The sequence below is a fragment of the Borostomias antarcticus genome, assembly GCF_949987555.1.
Source record: "Borostomias antarcticus genome assembly, chromosome: 3".
Lineage (NCBI taxonomy): Eukaryota > Metazoa > Chordata > Actinopteri > Stomiiformes > Stomiidae > Borostomias > Borostomias antarcticus.
The window spans coordinates 20218002-20234945 of NC_140236.1; the positions used below are offsets into that span (position 1 = coordinate 20218002).

The window sequence follows — 16944 nt, forward strand, 5'->3', positions numbered from 1 at the left end:
GAGAAAGTTTGTAACACTCAGCTCTGAATTAATGATCGAGCCACTAGGTCAACAACTCAGAGGGCGTGCAGAATCCCACAACGTAAGACTGCTTTTGGTCAATCATCCTTCATCTTCACGGCCATAAAACAGTGGAACAGCCTTCCAAAATAACATCAACAAGCTTTCATAGCTTCTCTCGCCTCGCAAAGCAGTGGATACTCGCTCAGCAAAGCTGCGCGCACCTGTAGTCGCACCTGTAGTCAAGTGTGTGTGTGTGTGTGTGTGTGTGGCACATATGTATGGGGGCTGTACTTAGGGTTTGTTTTTAAGGGTCTGGGGAGGTTGGGATGTGGGTATAGGGATGAGTGAAATCTTTGCTACATAACCTTTTTGTATTCCTTCTATGTATGTAACTTTCCTACTGTGTACTATTTGCCCCACTATTTTAAGACTGTATATTTATTTGCCCAGGGACTGCGGGTGGAAATTAGCTGTTTAGCTATAACCTTGTACAGTGCATCTCTCCCTATTCTATAGGGTAAATGTCTACTGTACCTTGTCCCTGTCTTAAAAATAAATAAAATCAATCAATCAATAAATTAATTATGAAGAAAAGCTAACAAAACCTGTAAAAATTAATAAACATATCTCATCTCACATTTTTCAATCAATTAACACCAAACTTGCTACACTGGATCTTCAGACTGTAATTCACAAACTCATTGACCAGATTGTTGAATTATCAAAATCGAGCTTACAATGCATCAAAATGTTTTACAAATGTTTTACGATACGAATGTACAAAATGAACATTGGAATGTCAACTTTCTTGTTGTCTTCATATTCTCTCGCTTATTGCTCCTAAACTTGTCGGAAATTGCCTGGCCCCACCTCATCGCTGCATAGCAGCTTTAATTTATTTTTTATTTTATTTTTTTACAATGTGGCCCATGGTGACATTGATCAATTCTCAGTTAAAAGCGTGTAATAATAGTGCCCCAAAATGCATTGTAATTTTGCCAGATCCCCCCCCCACCCCCACAGCTTGCCCATGCCCCTGCTTTCCTACTATAATAAGGCAGCTGGCGGTTACGTGCGCCGCACAAGGTGCCCTTATTTTTCCCCGAGCACCTGCCCCCCAAAATGTCTGTGCATGCCACTGGCTATAGCTATAGCCATAACCTCCGCTCCCCTCCCTACTGTCTTCACATGAATTTAAACTAAAATCTGATTCTTCTAGACCAGTGGTTCTCAAATGGGGGTACGTGTACCCCAAGGGGTACATTGGAATACTGCAGGGGGTGAGACTTTTTTTTTGAAAGTTAATGTAAAAAATATACAATAATGGATTCAATAAAAACATTTAAATGTAAAATTTAAATACAAGTTTGATAAACACATTTTATATTCAATAATCTCCACATCAGCTAATGCACCCGAGGCTTCATGTGTTGTTTTTGCTCTTACTGTAGCTAAAATCCAAAAGCCATTCACCATAGCTGAAGACCTGTAAGGCCTACTTCCAACCGCTGTTGTATTGGCCAAGACTATGCTGGACAAAAAGATAGCATATATAAACTGCCTTTGTCAAATGTTGAATTTCAGACATTTGAAATGTAGCATTAAAGTGTTTTTCAGTTACATGGTTGTTTAAATCAGATGCCGATGGCACTGTAGCCTCTTTATAGGCTTTTTTTCTACCAAAAATGTTTTGCGCTGGTCAAGGAGGTACTTTGCTGAAAAAAAATATTTAAAAGGGGGTATTCTTGGAAAAAGTTTGAGAACCACTTTTTCCAAGAATGTACCCCCTTTTAAATATTTTTTTCAGCAAAGTACCTCCTTGACAAGTTAGCTCATGGGCTCACAACAACTAGCAGCAGCTTCCATAACATTAATGGTAGCGGTCAGTGATTCAAGCAGTTACACTGATGATTCCTGTAATGTTAGCTATTTTGCTGCATTGGGTTCAACTTTTGTTTCTGGATAAAAGTCATGACTTGCTGTTTTGCACTTCCCTTTAGGTGGTGAATAAGTAGACCCAAGACACAGTAGGTTACTTGGACATCTACTAGGATCTTGATATTATATTGATATGAAAGTAAAGTATTTGCCCTTAGAAGTAAATTGTAATTAAAATGGTTCTTAGCTAAGTAACCTAAGTGTAGGCAGACTTGAAAGGTCAATTGTAATAATATCATGAATGAACAATTGTAAACATAGTACTCAACAGAATAGGTAATACTCAAGTCTTGATTGAAACTTTTCCTAAATGCTTTATTAAACATAGACATGCACATTAAAAGTAGCCATAAGTTGTTATTTTGCATGTGCTCTCAGGACATGTTGTGGTTGTGACCATCTCTGTAAAGAAGAGAGGCATGTAATGCACATGTATACAGTAGTGCAGAGTCAATTGTCTATTGTATAGACAAGGTGTTTAATTGCTCAATTGTTGTCAGGTGTTGGTTCGAGTGTTCAAGTACAGTAGTGCATAGTCAGTCGTCTATTGTATAGACAAGGTGCAAGGTGTCACATGTTCACTTGTTGGTCCAGGGGGTAGCATGTGTGCCATTGTTATAATGAGAGTGAGGGCCTATGTATAGTACAACCAGAGTACTATAAACGGACAGTCTTCTTCTGAGCTGCTGGTTGGCAGGGGGCTTTTTCCGAGCTACTCTTTGGCAGTGGGCAAGTGATGTCTTGAGCCTCATCATAACAGAAGTGAACATGTGACACCTTGCACCTTGTCTATACAATAGACAACTGACTCTGCACCACTGTACACCCGAACCAACACCTGAGCAATTGAACACCTTGTCTATACAATAGACAACTGACTCTGCACTACTGTACACTCTATCACTTGAATCAACACCTGACAACACTTGAGCAATTGAACACATTGTCTATACAATAGAGAACTCACTCTGCACTACTGTATACTACTGTACAGTACACTTGACATGTTATGTAATTGCACTGCCTGTATCATGGACACAGTCACAACCATCCATGATCAGATACTGCTGTCTGGCCATGTCCAGTCGGGGTGGGGCTTGCACCTGAAGACCATCTTTGGGGGGGCTGGACATCAGCGTTGCACAGCAGCCGACACCTGACTGGTGTTGCATCACAGTGTTCTCTGGCCTCAACCACACCAGGCATCCCAGCATCAAAGCTGCAACAGAACAGAAGGGAGATAAAATATTGGCCACAAATAAAATACAACCATACCATGTCCATTAAATGGAATAGCTAATACATGACAATGATAATTACCTGAAGTGCTGGTAACTCTTAATGTTTGGGAGCTTTTTGAAATACAGTAGTTACTCAGATGCTGGTGCCAGTTGTAGCTTTAAACAAGCACTGTGCCGTGCTCAAGTCCGACAAGCTGTGGGGTGTTGACTTTCTTCACAGGAGCGCTGTCTCTCACCACCCCAGCAATGTCAGTAAAAGTGTCCACTCTGGTCTTCCTATAGGGCTGCTTGATCAAGCCAAAGCACCAGTCAGGGGCAAACTTTGTGTGGCCTGCAATCAGGAAGTGTAGGTCCAGCTTCAGGTGAAGCTTGTGCATGGTCTGCCAAGAACAGTACCACAGCACAAAGTTGTTCTTGTTTTGTCCACTGCAGTTGTCACAATGAAGGTCCACATGTGTTTCTCCAACTCTATAGTTGTTGAAGAAACGTAGTTGATGACTGCATTGCTGCTCTTGACGCCATCCCTTTGTCGATCAGGTAGTTCACTTGCTTCATCATCATCATCATCTTCATCCGCTTATCCAGGGTCGGGTCGCGGAGGCAGCAGCTCCAGCAGGGGGCCCCAGACATCCCTTTCCCTAGCAGCATCAACCAGCTCTGCCTGGGGAATCTTTAGCCACTCACAGGCCAGTGCGGAGATGTAGTCCCGCCACCTGGTCCTGGGTCTACCCCGCGGCCTCCTCCCAGCCGGACACGCCTGGAACACCTCCCTAGGGAGGCGCCCAGGAGGCATCCTCACTAGATGCCCGAACCACCTCAACTGGCTCCTTTCGATGCAAAGGAGCAGCGGCTCTACTCCGAGTCTCTCCCGGATGACTGAACTTCTCACCCGATCTCTCAGGGAGACCCCAGCCACCCTCCGGAGAAAACTCATTTCGGCCGCTTGTATCCGTGATCTCGTTCTTTCGGTCATGACCCATCCTTCATGACCATAGGTGAGGGTGGGGACGAAGATAGACCGGTAGATCGAGAGCTTTGCCTTTTGGCTCAGCTCTCTTTTCGTCACAACAGTGCGGTATAGCGACTGCAGAACCGCACCAGCTGCTCCGATTCTCCGGCCAAACTCCCTCTCCATGGTTCCCTCACTCGTGAACAAGACCCCCAGATACTTGAACTCCTTCACTTGGGGTAAGGACTCATTTCCTACTCGGAGCGGACAGGCCACCGGTTTCCTGCTGAGAACCATGGCCTCAGATTTAGAAGTGCTTATTCTCATCCCAGCCGCTTCACACTCAGTTGCGAACCTATCCAGAGAGTGCTGGAGGTCGCAGGCAGCTGATGCCATCAGGACCACATCATCTGCAAAAAGCAGTGACGTGATCCCCAGCTCACCGAACTGCAAACCCACCTCCCCCCGGCTACGCCTCGATATCCTGTCCATGAAAATCACAAACAGGATTGGTGACAAAGCGCAGCCCTGGCGGAGGCCAACACCCACCGGAAAGGCAGACGACTTACTGCCGAGGACCCGGACACAGCTCTCGCTCTGGGTGTACAGGGATTGGATGGCCCTAAGTAGGGACCCCCTCACCCCATACTCCCGCATAACCCTCCACAAGACCTCTCGGGGGACCCGGTCGTAAGCCTTCTCCAAGTCCACAAAACACATGTAGACAGGTTGGGCAAACTCCCAAGCCCCCTCCAAGATCCTTGCGAGAGTGAAGAGCTGGTCGGTAGTTCCACGACTAGTACGAAATCCGCATTGTTCCTCTTCGATCTGAGGTTCGACTATCGGCCGGACCCTCCTTTCCAGCAACTTGGAGTAAACTTTCCCTGGGAGGCTGAGTAATGTGATGCCTCTATAATTCGCACACACCCTCTGGTCCCCTTTTTTGAATATTGGGACCACCACCCCAGTCTGCCACTCCTTCGGCACTGACCCAGACTTCCACGCAGTGTTACAGAGGCGTGTCAACCAAGACAGCCCCTCTACACCCAGCGCCTTCAGCATTTCTGGACGGATCTCATCAGTCCCTGGGGCTCTGCCACTGTGGAGTTGTTTGACTACCTCAGTGACCTCCTCCAAGGACATTGATGACCCCCCATCATCTTCCGGCTCTGCCTCGATCGTAGAGGGTGGATTAGTCGGGTTCAGGAGTTCCTCAAAGTGCTCCTTCCAACGCTCAACAACCTCCTCAGTTGAGGTCAGCAGTGTCCCCTCCTTGCTGTATACAGCTTGGATGGTCCCCCGCTTTCCCTTCCTGAGGTGTCTGATGGTCTTCCAGAAACACTTTGGTGCCGACCGAAAGTCCTTCTCCATGGTTTCTCCGAACTCCTCCCACACCCGCTGCTTTGCCTTGGTCACGGCCGAAGCCGCAGCCCTCCGGGCCAGTCGATACCCTGCAACTGTTTCTGGGGTCTCCCGGGCTAACATAACCCGGAAGGCCTCCTTCTTCAGTCGGACGGCTTCCCTCACCACCGCTGTCCACCACGGTGTCCGAGGGTTACCGCCCCTTGAGGTACCTATGGCCCTCAGGCCACAGCTCCCAGCCGCAGCTTCAGCAATGGAGGCTTTGAACACCGACCACTCATGCTCGATGTCCCCAACCTCCACAGGGATGCCTGAGAAGCTCCGCCGGAGGTGGCAATTGAAATCTCTCCGGACAGGCTCTTCCTCCAGACGTTCCCAGTTCACCCTCACTACACGCTTGGGTTTTCCAGGTCTGTCCAGAAGTTTCCCCCGCCATCGAAACCAGCTCACCACCAGATGGTGATCAGTGGACAGCTCTGCCCCTCTCTTTACCCGAGTGTCCAAAGCGCATGGCCTCAGATCAGATGATACGATAACGAAATCGATCATCGACCTTCGGCCTAAGGTGTTCTGATGCCAGGTGTACTTGTGGGCATCCTTGTGTTCGAACATGGTGTTTGTTATGGACAAACCGTGACTAGCACAGAAGTCCAACAACAAAACACCACTCGGGTTCAGATCGTGGTGGCCATGCCTCCCAATCACGCCCCTCCAAGTTTCTCCATCATTGCCTACGTGTGCATTGAAGTCCCCCAGTAGGACACTGGAGTCCCCTGCAGGAGCCCCCAAAAGGACTCCACTCAGGGTCTGCAGGAAGGCTGAGTACTCTGAACTGCTGTTCGGTGCATAAGCACAAACCACAGTCAGAGTCCCCCCCCCCCACAGTCCTAAGGCGCAGGGAGGCGACCCTCTCGTCCACTGGGGTGAACTCCAGCACAGAGGCGCTCAGCTGGGGGCTAGCTAGTATAGCCACACCTGCCTTACGCCTCATACCGTGAGCAACTCCGGAGAAGAACAGGGTCCAACCCCTATCCAGGAGTTTGGTTCCGGCGCCGGTGCTGTGCGTGGAGGTTAGCCCCACCAGGTGTAATTGGTATCGCTCCACCTCCCTCACAAGCTCCGGCTCCTTCCCCCCCAGCGAGGTCACGTTCCATGTCCCCAGAGCCAGCCTTTGCCGCCCGGGTCCGGTCCGTCGGTGTCCCCCGCCTTCACCGCCACCTAGTTGGCAGCTTGCTTTTATGGTACCTAAACATAAAAAAGCTCAATTAATGAACAGAAATACTGATCAGATGCCATATTACAAGAAATTCCTAATTTGCAGATCCCATCATAATTGTAGTTTATGGGTTACGATTTGCTTAATATCTACTGAAAAAAAAAACTCCTCTCTTAATCCCTTCACTTTAAACTTAAGACATACTGTTATTACATACATGCAGGGGTCAAAATTAACGTTTTAGCTGGTAGATTAAAAATTGTACCTGCCAAACCTTTTTTTCCCCAAGCCAAAAATAACATTTATATAAAGCCTTTTTTGTGTTGCGTAGAAATACAGTACATTTAATCTGCATAATAACATGATATGGTGGTGCCACAGCACAGGTGGTGGGGAGCGTGTCTATGTTCCCACAGCCCAATGGTCCCAGAGCCCAATGGTCCCAGAGCCCAATGGTCCCACAGCCCAATGGTCCCACAGCCCAATGGTCCCACAGCTCTATGGTCCCACAGCCCAATGGTCCCATGGCCTTAGTAAGTCTTAGTAATGTGGGACCAATGGGCTGTGGGACCATTGGGCCTAATTTTGAAGAAAAAAAAATCTTCGTAATGTGGGACCAATGGGCTGTGGGACCATTAGGCTGTGGGAACATAGAGCTGACCCCCAGGTGGTGTTGTAGTTCTATCCCCAACTGAAAATATTGATCTAGTGATTAGTCAACCCATTGCTAAATCACAAACGACTAAGCTATCCCATAGGAATGAGCCTATAACCATACCAGCTGGGTAAGACCTATCTATCTATCTAGTCGTTATACTAAACCTGAGCTTACACCTGCTAAACCTAAGCTTAAACCTCCAACATGGCCAGCCGTGAAAACTCTCTATATGTGACGCTTGTTTTGGCTGTCTGGCACAATATGGTTAGCTACATTAGCTAGTCATGAGACAGTCCCAGTCAGCTGACATAGCATAGCTTTAGATGACAAGTTTGCTTGCTGTGTGAATAGTTTAGCTACGTACGTTTTGAGGTTGGTGACAAGGACTAGCTAGCTTGTAGTAGCTAACCTTAGCTTAAGCACTTTCAGAGAAAGTGCACAGTATCTTCGACTCCCCGGGACTTGAGTTAGCTAGCTAACACTAGCTAGCGTGTTGGCTAGCACTAGCTAACGTTAGCTAGCTATCATTGGGCTTCATTTCCTGAACTTAGCTTTAGCTTAGCGTGCAGCCAGGTTATGGGTTACTGTTTACTTCAGATATTACTCTACATTTCAACCAGACATTCCAGCGAAACCAGGTAGTCAAAATAACTTGCCTGATATAAATTGGGCACCGCAAACGCGGGCATTTCTGATGATGTCCTCAGTCCAGTCCGTACGCTTAATAATGGCTTGTAGCCACAGGCGAATTAGTCTGTCTTCCTCTGCTACTTTTTCAAGAATGCGCACGCATACTTGTGCTGACTAGGCTGTAAAAGTAAAACTTATTAAAACGGTATGAGTCATAATGAGTTGTCTAATCTATTTTTGAGTGTAGTACTAGCAGTAGTTGTAATTTGTCCTTGTGTCCCTAAAAACACCTCCACAGCTACTGCTTCTCACCTCAATTTCCATACCAACACCTCCACAGCCCGAGTTGGCTAGAGACACACGATCTTCACGGGTGGGTGCATGGAGATTGTCTGGAGATCACTGCACTGCCCCCGACTGCCTGTGATCCGAGGGGGGAGTCTTTCCCCACACCACGGACCCCACAACTCAGCCCGAGTGGGCTAGAAACACACGGTCTTCTTCGGTGGGTGCATTGCGATTGCCCAGTCCTGCACCTCTTCTGGTGAGGAGGGGGTTGTGGTGGACCCTGCTTCCCCCAGCTCCAGCCAGGAGAGGCAGGCCCGGATACACACTGTAAAATGATACAGCACCACTGCCCTTCTGCCTACCAGCAGGTTTATGCTCCCTGCTGCTGAGAGGTTACCAGACCAGCACCCCCTGCTGGAACAACTCCATCTTTGGACTCTTGTGACTTGATTCTTGACAGATGAACATTGACAAAACACAACACATTTGCAACCGGGCAAATCAGGGACTGCATTCTGTACCCCAGTGGAACGCAGCCCGATTGTTTCCTGTAGTTGAAAACGTGTCGTCTCCTGAAGCAAAGAGCGTCAATGTTAACGCTAGTAGAGTAAACATGGCCATGCGTGCAGATATAGACTCAATAACAGTTAAAACAATAAGAGTATTCCCTAGCGGAGTTTCTTGGCGGAAAAGAGGTTTTCGCTGTTCTTCCAAATAGATTTGAAATTCGATTATCAAATGCTGATTGGCTGAAGGAGTTTGTCAAGGCAAGTACTCATGCCCACTGAAATCGATTTAGATATGGGGAAGGCCAGACTGATCTGCAGAGAAAAACACGGACGAGGACGAGGTGGGTCCATCATTGTTTTTTGAACGAACTCATACATGTCCTTTAAGGCTCTAGTGGCCAGTTTTGTATACTTTATTGTGACTCAATAGTTACAGTATCGGCTGTAGAGCTGGGTAGAATCACCCCATCACAGATAACGGTGCTCTCACCAAGCACAATAGTCCTCCTCAGACATCTACATCACGTCATTGTCCGTCCAGCAAAAGAGGAAACAGGTTACTGTATGCATATTCAAAGTTGGAGTCAAAATTATATTAACTATTTTATTCCCTGCCACCATCTTTTTATAATAGTGAGTACCGGGCTATGAAATAGATTCCGGCATTACAACAGCTAGCCTTCAGCTGATTTTACACACCGTGGATACACTGGTTCCATGCAGAGCTGAGCCAGCAGTCCTAGCTATCCTGGGTTTAACTGTTCTGGGTTAACTAGAAGCCTAGAGCAGTAGGCAGGTGTCTGTCCTGGCCGGGAGCACCAGAGCCTGGCTGGAACCATAGGGAAGCCTTCCCTGGGACTGTCTGGCCTGGGGTGGTCCCTGCTCTGTCCTGGTGTGTCCCAGCCAGACCTGGTCTGGCACCCCCCAGTGGTCTCGAGGAATCATCTCCTGACACCCCCGTGTTCTAGGTGCGCCTCCTCTTGGCCCCCCCGGGGCTGGAGGGGTTGCTGCTGGCACTGAGGATCTTCTCTGTGGCACGGTTCCTCTTCCTCTTCTCCGCCTCCTTCCCTGTGGAGGCCTCAGAGGCAGAGCCCTTCTCTCGGTCTCGCTCTCTCTCCTTGTCTCTGCTGCCCGCCCGCTCTGTCAGCTTCAGAGACGAGTTACTACCTGGGGGTGGGAGGGAGAGGAGTGTTATCATGTTTCAACATAAAAACTTCAAAAGACCTTATAATGTAGTGATGTAGTAAAGGGGAGAGAATGAGAGAAGTATGAAAAGAAGAAGAGGGAGAGGAGGAGACAAAAGGAATGGATGAGGAGAGGGTGGAGGAAGAGAAGAGATGCAGCAGAAGCAAAGGCAGGAAAGAGCTAGCATGCCTTCTTCATGTGTGGCCGGAGGATCTCGCTCTTCCTTGTACTCCTCCTTTACCTCCTCTTCAGATCCCAGTTTACCTGCCAATACATACACACCAGTGTTGAGTGTAACGTGCTACAAAAGTAACGCATTACAGAAACATGTTGCTTTTTGCAGTAACTAAATAATATAACGTTACCGATAGGATTTCGGTCACATTGTTACAGTTACTATGTCAGGTAAAGTTATACGTGACTTCACGTTACCGAAACACCCCGGTGTGCTAGATTGCCATGCTGTGGCTTGGAGAATGGGGGGAGGGGAGGTTATCGTTGGTGTGTTGTGATCGATTGCTGGCATTTGATTGGGGGGTTGTCCACAGGGGGAGTGGGTGATTGGTAAAAAGGTTACCTCAGTTGCGCATGGTGGTTCAGTGGAACATAAGATACATGTCAGTTGATAAGCTCACCGTTCGGATCGGATATTTCAGGTAGATTAATCCTTGTGATATGCCTTACAATAATAATAATAATAATAATGATAATAATAATAATAATAATGAAGGCAATTTAAATAGGGCCTTTCTAAAACCCAAGGACGCTTTACAATGATAAATAGCTCAGACAGATACCTGACACAGACCAAAACGAAATGCCTAATGTCTCAGATGAAGGTCTACCTTGACTTTGTTGATTGTGTGTACATTTACAACCATATAGCCTCCGCTTCAAGTCTGTATCAGTCCCGCCCCCACGTGTGTGTGTGCACCTTGTGCCCTGTGCTGAGGATTAAGCAAAAACTACTGGACCGATTTATACAAAACTCGGTGGAAGGGTGTAGCATGGTCCAACTTAGAACCCATTAGGGCTGTTCCCGACTAAGAATGTACTTAGGCAAGACTTGCAGAATCAGATTTGACTATGAATAGGCCTACTGTACCTGTATAAAAAAAACGACCACAACAAAAATATAGACCTATAGGTTTAAATGGCAAATGCACATGCCTTGGATTTAAATCAAATACATCGGCTAAAATTGCCTTTGTCAATTGGAAGTGCAGAGCAGTGTGCGAAATAGCCGGTGATAATTGGAGGGTTTGTTAGGGGACACTAGGGATGTGCGCAGATAGTCATTTATACGACTATACGGCGCGGCTTCTGCTAGTCATTTAGGAAATACTAGTTGGCTAAACTAAATATAGCCTAATATAATTTGATAAAATAAAAAGATTTTATGAAAAGATTTAAATAATTAAAGTCATCTCACTCACAGTAGCCTAATCAGGCGTATAGTTCATACCTGTCATCATTGGGTTTGTGAAAAATAGGGAGATTTTCTCGGGCATCAGCGTATCGGCCCACCATCGTTGACAGTAGTCCATTCACCAATACGACCCATATATAACTTTACACCACAGATTAATAGAATGAATGGTTTTCAGGCTCATGAGGATGCGTGTATGCCCGCCTTTAGGTTGCCAGATTCGCAACAAATATCCCCCCACATTCTTACTTTTCTTTCTTTGTTCTTCACTCTAAAATCAGGAGATGAGTGTGAGAAATTACAATTCAGCAGTGCAGCGGGAGAAAAGGTTATAAATCTGGAGACTCCCGCTGAAATCGGGAGTGTTGACAGGTATGATAGTTATTGTCACACTAAATCGGCTCCACCTGGTGGGTGGGCAATAACTCAAAGCCAGGGCGTGAACAGGCTGCTCTTGGAGTTCAGTCATATGCATGTTCCCATTGTTGCAGTCTGTTAATGTGAGCACACTTTAGTGGCAATGGCACCCCTGACCTAGTTACCGTATGTGAAATTATGCTACTATTAAGACCGCGGATGTTGTTTTGAAGCCAGATTTTATTCAGACATTGGTCTAAAAAATATAAACATAGAATAATGTAAAATAGTGCAAATAAAAATAAATAATAATATTGAAATTAACAATAGGTATTTCTGTGAGGATGAGGACTATGCCGTCAACTCAAGATGAGCTGGAGTGATACTGGACTGAACTGAATATCCTGCAAAACCCACTTCTGTGGTGGCACAGGGAAGGCCCAGCTTCCCCAGACTGTGGGCTACCAGCTTGCAAATCGCCACCTCAGGTTCAACTAATTTCTAACATTTCAATCATATTGAAATGATTAAATCAGTTGTGTAGTGGTCAGCTCAAATGAAACCATTTTGCAGTATCAACACATTTATTTGTTGGCCTATAGGCAACCTACACCAGGCAAAACATTTTCAAATGTAGCCTTCAATTTGTTGGGCTTTTTTTTTTGCACAATAGGCCGATTATTTAAATGTATTTTTATTTGCACTGTTTATATGCATTACTTGTGATTCAGCAATGGAAAGCAATCTTTTCAATCTTTCAATTGCTGAATTACAAATAATGCATATAAACAGTGCAAATAAAATAAATAGAAATAATATTCGATTGTGCAAAAAAAATATTGTGCAAAAAAGAAATTGCCCAATAGGCTACATTTGAAAATGTTCGGCCTGGTGTAGGCCAAAGTTATTATAGTTAACGAAAACTAACTGAAACGAAAACTAGGTGTGAAAAACATTTTAGTTAACTGAAATAATAATTAAACTTTACAAAAAACTAAACTTAAACTGTAGTGTGTTTACAAAACAAACTAAAATAAACTACAAATATAGAGAAAATGTCTTTAGTTTTAGTATTTTTCATTTCCTAGTATGCCTAGTATTTTGGGTGGATATGAAATCTACCCAGGGGTGGTGCATGCCCCCCCTGCTCAACAACTTGTTGGGGCGCTCTGTCGTTATTTTGCCTAGGGCGGCCAATCGCCTTCTGCCGGGCCTGAATCTATCCTCCAATTATTTAGCTGTGCCCCTGCACAGAAGTAACCTGGCATGTGCCAGATAGTTTGTTTCACGGGGAATGAGCTCGCAAGGTCGAAAACTAAAACTAATACTGAAACTTACTAGCAAACCTGCTTTAAAAATGAATTAAAACTAAACTGAAATTGAAAAAGTTGAAATGATATAAAAATAAAAACTAATGAAGAAAGTAAAACTATAACCCGGGTGTAGGCTGCAGCCTATAGGCAAAAAATAAATAAATGTGTTGATACTTCCATATGGTTTCATTTGAGCTGACCACTACACAACTGATTTGATAAATTCAATAATATCAGGTGATTGCTTTGAGTGTTACAAATTAGTTGAAACAGAGGTAGCGATTTAAAAGCTGGTAGCCCACAGTCTGGGGAAGCTGGGCCTTCCCATGCCACCACAGAAGTGGGTCTTTGCAGGATAAGCAGTTCAGTCCAGTGTCACTCCAGCTCCTCTTGAGTTGATGGCATAGTCCTCATCCCCACATAAATACCTGTAGGCTTATTGTTTATTTCTATTTATTTGTATTTACACTGTTCTTATTCTATGTGGGGACCAAATGTTTGAATAAAATTTGGCTTCAAAACGACATCCGCGGTCTTAATAGTAGCCTAATTTAACATACGGTAACTAGGTCAGGGGTGCCATTGCCACTTAAAGTAGAGTAGTAAAGGGAAAAATCATGTTTAGCCCTGTTTTAAGGTTACTTATGATCATATACAATGGTTCAGATCAAGAAGTCGACAAAACTAGCACTTTTGAGAAAGTTGATAATTGCTCTACCATGTTTAACATGTTTTTTATTTATTTATGATTTTTAAAGGTGCCCACCCACATCCATTGTATCAAAACGGTGGTAGAGCAATTATCAGTCTCTCAAAAGTGCTAGTTTTGTCAACTTTTTGATCTGAACCATTGTATATGATCATAAGTAACCTTAAAACAGGGCTAAACATGATTTTTCCCTTTACTACTCCTTTAAGTGTGCCCACATTAACATTAGTGCAAATATAGCCATCAAGTTGAGAAAGACTGCAACAATGCATATGACTGAACTCCAAGAGCAGCCTGTTCACACGCTGGCTTTGGGTTATTACCCACCAACCAGGTGCAGCCGATATAGTGTGACAATGCCTGTAAGCCTGAGTACTGCGAGTCGGTTAACTATTTTTTATTATTTATCATTTATTTTTATTATTATTAATCGAATTATATTAGCCTATATTTGTCCACCAGAAATGAGACAGACCCCATGCCACCTCTTTAAACATTAGGGCTGGGTATCGATTCGAATTTCAAGAATCGATTCGATTCCGATTCACAAGGTTCAGAATCAATTATCACGATTCAATTCGATTCAATATCGATTCGGTTAGTGTTACTAAAACCCGTTTTATTTTTTTAATATTTTTTTTAGTTGTAACCTTAATTACATGACTGCCAAGTTATGCAACACATCAATACTAGGGCTGGGTATCGATACTGATTTCCCAAAATGAATGAATGAATGAATCATTGAATGAATTAATGAACTATTCATTGTAATTTATTCATTCATTCATTAAATAAAAGATCAATTTTGGGATTCATGAATCGATTCTGAATCATTTGATTCAGAATCGATTTTTTTTAACCCAGCCCTATTAAACATCCCGGCGATCTTTAGCAGCCGGTGGCATGGACAAACACAATAGAAATCACAGACCATCTGGTGCCTGTCTCAGTAATCTGAAATGTGTGTTCAGCCACAGCCAATCTCCTGTCCTGTCACAGAAACTCTACAGATGAAATGAGCTCTTGTTAATGTCAGGCCGTTGTCTAACAAATCCTTTTTGGTTAATGATCTGATAACTGAAAATAATTTGCATTGCATGTTTTTAGTTGAGACCTGGCTAAACAACTCTACTGGCATAGCAACACTAATAGAGGCTTGTCCTCCAAGCTATATATCTATTTTTATCTGCCAGTTAGACAAAACAAGAAAGGAGGGGATTGCAGCCATTTTCTCTACTCGGTTTGTTTGTAAGGACATTGACCTAGGTGAATTTACCTCGATTGAATATCTTGCTCTTGAGCTCAAAGCAGAATTCTCAGTGCTCATCATGACATTATTCGGCCAAGATATTCATTAGTATTTCTACAGGAATTCTCAGAGCTGATTTCAATTGGAATCATTAGATATGATAGATTAATCTTGAACCTGAACCTCAACATTCATATTAATAAGAAGGATGACTCCAAAGCAATGGAGCTTATGAATCTACTGGACAGCTTTGAACTACCCCAACATGTAAATGAAACCACTCATCAGCATGGTAACACTCTGGACCATATGAGATCCTTTGAGCCATGCAACTATGACTGTTATTTAAATTAGATGGTCCAAAACTTCCACAGTACCTTGTCAACTGCTTTAGATACCGTTGCTCCACTAAAGGTAAAAAAGAGGTCAGCTGACAGAATCTCCCCATGGTTGAATAATAGCAGTGTTGATGAATGAAATTAAGAGGCAATGTCAGGCAGCTGAAAGAAAATGGTAAAAAAAAAAACTAAAAAAACTAGGCTTACAGTTCCCTGTAATATATACAAAGAAACCATGACTGCCTACAACAAAGCAACACGCCTTGCAAGAAAGGATTACTTTTACAAGATTATTTGAGAGAATGCTGGAAAGTAGAGTATTATTCTTCACTATAAACCAGTTAATCAACACTGCCCCCCCCTCCGCCGCAGCTCTCAGCACCAAAATGTGAAGAACTTCCACTGTTCCCCTTTATCAAGAGCTTTGTAAGATTGTCACTGAGTAACTCCTCTACCTCCTGTCTTGACTCTTCACCTACAGAATTCTTTTCGAAGCGGGTGTTCGACAGTGTTTCAAGTCATGTCCTGAAGATCATAAACATGTCTCTTCAAACAGGCATCTTCCCAGATGCCTTTAAAACAGCTGTTGTAAAACCGCTACTAAAGAAACCCAACCTAGATGTTAGTGCACTGAACAACTACAGGCCAATATCCAGGCCCCATTCAATAGTAAGATACTTGAAAAGATTAGTTCCTAGAATTTTGCAACCCTCAGTTAGGGTTGCAAAATTCCGGGATTATTCAAAGTTATTATATATATATATATATATATATATATATATATATATATATATATATATATATATATAAACTGGGGATTTGGGGGTTATTTATACCAACTGTCAACCCTGTCATAAACAGACATAAATATAAACATATTGCACACATGCAGGCAAACATTTCTAAAACAAAATAAATAAATAAAAACATTTTTTGCTTAATCTATTTGAGAGTAGAACTTGGATAATGGATGGATTCTACAGATGGATGGATTCTACAGATGGATGGATTCTACAGCCCTCTTAGTGTGCAGGATGCTAGGAATTTGCTGTGCATGTGATGGAAGAATGCACTGCACATGTGATGGATGAATGGTGGTGTAGCGGTCTAATGCATTGTGTTCCAGTGCAGCTGCCCACCGGAAACCGGTGATCTAGTCAGATCAAAGAATGGTCGGATCCCAGAGGGAGCGGCCTATTGGGCCTCCGCTCCCCGAGGGTGGTTAATTTAATCTCGGCTTGAGAGTTTGTCACACAGCAGCAATCTACTGTCTAGAGTTGGAATTATGGTTGCAAGATGAGTTAGTCAAGTTGTCTCACCCTTTCGCATTGCCAACCGGCCGGGTTGTGTGACGAATCCTCAAGTTAGCCAGGGTTTTTCCTGGCTCAGAATGGTTCTTTGGGGGGTGATGCGCACACAACTTTGGGGGAAACCTCTGTTCTATGCCGAGTAGCCTACCAGCATATATAGGCCTATATTCTTTGCTGTCGTTCTGACTGAGCTCACTTTTCTCCACAAAATGGATATGAAGACAAAATGTTAGAGATACTGAACCTATTAATGATCTCGA

The 16944-nt window shown here is 44.2% G+C and overlaps 1 protein-coding gene across 1 annotated transcript in view; it reads right to left on the reverse strand.

Annotated features, from left to right (window-relative positions):
• Positions 1-9250: 9250 nt before the first annotated feature.
• mrgbp (MRG/MORF4L binding protein) overlaps positions 9251-16944 on the reverse strand; it is a 30843-nt gene continuing 23149 nt past the window's right edge. The window contains exons 4-5 of the mRNA XM_084436206.1: positions 10169-10243; positions 9251-9961 (exon numbers count right to left, since the gene is read on the reverse strand). Of these exons, the coding sequence (XP_084292332.1) occupies positions 9759-9961; positions 10169-10243 (278 nt within the window). The 3' untranslated portion in view covers positions 9251-9758. The remainder of the gene's footprint in view (positions 9962-10168; positions 10244-16944) is intronic.